The sequence below is a fragment of the Trachymyrmex cornetzi genome, unplaced genomic scaffold, assembly GCF_001594075.2.
Source record: "Trachymyrmex cornetzi isolate Tcor2-1 unplaced genomic scaffold, Tcor1.1 scaffold227, whole genome shotgun sequence".
In the NCBI taxonomy this organism is placed as follows: domain Eukaryota; kingdom Metazoa; phylum Arthropoda; class Insecta; order Hymenoptera; family Formicidae; genus Trachymyrmex; species Trachymyrmex cornetzi.
Genome location: NW_017296923.1, coordinates 1029495 through 1031110, shown reverse-complemented (window position 1 = coordinate 1031110; position 1616 = coordinate 1029495). Strand labels below are relative to the sequence as shown.

Sequence of the window (1616 nt, the reverse complement as noted above, 5' to 3'; positions counted from 1 at the left end):
CTGCCGTTGAAGTGAACGCAAGGCGACACGGCTAATCGCGACGACGCAAATAAAGCATGCGATAATAATAAAAAAAAAAAAAAATTGCTCCCCGGGGAATCCCGCGTTCTCTGCCATTTTTCTTCGACACAGACGCACGTCATCGTACACCTCCGAAAGGATCGTGGGCGACCTAGCGACACGACGTAGGCCGAACAATCCGCAACTCATCCGCATCGTTCGCAAACGTTCGACGATTATGCCTGCGTAATTACGGCCAACGCGGCACGGCCGTCAGATTCTGGCGTCTGTTTGTCCATTACGGCGATCGATGTTATCGCGCGCCGATTATCGTACGGCACATTTCGCAGCTAAATGCGCGACACGATTCGCGAGCTATGGCCTTCTGTCATAGGTGGAATAACACCTACTATTAAACAGTGTCTCGGTTTGACTTAAGCTGCTACTTTGTCATTGCCAATTTATTTCGTTATTTATTCCGATGGTAAATAATCATCAGTGTAACATAAGAGGCAGCCGTTGGTCGTTGTGAAATATATTATTTAAAAGTAAAGACCCGCGAGAATACCTCGCACAGATACAAACTTATGGCCTTCTCTGTCGAGGCGGAATAATACCTACAAACATCGAACAGAGAGCGTCTCGGTTTGACTTCAGTTGCTGCTTCGTAAGTTATTCCCAAGTTTATTTCGCGTGACGTTATTTATTCTGACAATAAATAATCATCAGTTTAATATAAGAGAGAGCCAGTCGTCATCGTCGTGAAATCTATTATTTAAGAGACTCGCGAGAATATATTTCGTGCAAAAACAAACTCGGAGCGGATTGCCCTGAGAAAAGGAGAGATAGACATCAGCTATTATTTAGCGCAAAGGTGAAGTTATGTTAATAAGTCCAGTTTCAAGGCTCGCTCGTAGTCGCTAACGAGTCGAACGACGTTATCGAGTCAATTAGAAAAATCACCTGGCGAGAAAATGCGTATCAAAGCGTATCGGTTATCAGATAGGGAGATTCCGTCCGAGGGTTTGACTTTTCGCGGAGAAGCGGATTCCGCGCGCGCGGACAGGCGGGGGTCCGGAAGTTATTGACAGTCGAGCTGTCATATCGGAAGCGTCGTCGACGGGAGCGGCGGGAATCGCGCGGCCCGGGGCGAAGCCACGGCGACGATGTCCGACGGAGACGGCGACGGCGACGGCGCCGGGCGCGCTCCGCTCCACTCCGCTCCGTCGGCGACGGCGACGGCGCTCCTGACTCGCACTCACCAGGTGTAGCACGGTGTCGACGACCTCCCGATTGGACACCTGTCCCACCTCGATCAGGCCGATCAGCACGGCGAACTTGAGGCTGTCGTTCATCGCCATCGCCACCACCTCCTCGGGCCGCTTGATGTCACTGAACGGCGGGCTCTTGAGGTCCGCCATCGCGACGGACGTTTAACGCGACCGCGTCCGCGCGTCCACACTCGCGAGGTTACCGGGGGGGACTAGGATCGCTTCACACGAGGTTACGGGTCCTATCAACGGGAGCGTTTCGCCGTCACATGATAATACAACACAAATTGATCTGCCATGTTAGAAAGTGGGCACTGTTGTGAGCACTGCCAGCCGCGCCGGCCC

At 52.2% G+C, this 1616-nt stretch overlaps 1 protein-coding gene across 10 annotated transcripts in view; it reads right to left on the bottom strand.

The window, feature by feature from the left end:
* rg (A kinase anchor protein rugose) overlaps positions 1 to 1603 on the bottom strand; it is a 389200-nt gene extending 387597 nt beyond the window's left edge. For all 10 annotated transcript variants that reach the window (XM_018506580.1, XM_018506581.1, XM_018506586.1 and 7 more), the window contains exon 1: positions 1263 to 1603. In XM_018506580.1, coding sequence (XP_018362082.1) covers positions 1263 to 1421 — 159 coding nt within the window. In that variant the 5' untranslated portion in view covers positions 1422 to 1603. The remainder of the gene's footprint in view (positions 1 to 1262) is intronic.
* Between the last annotated feature and the right edge of the window lie 13 nt (positions 1604 to 1616).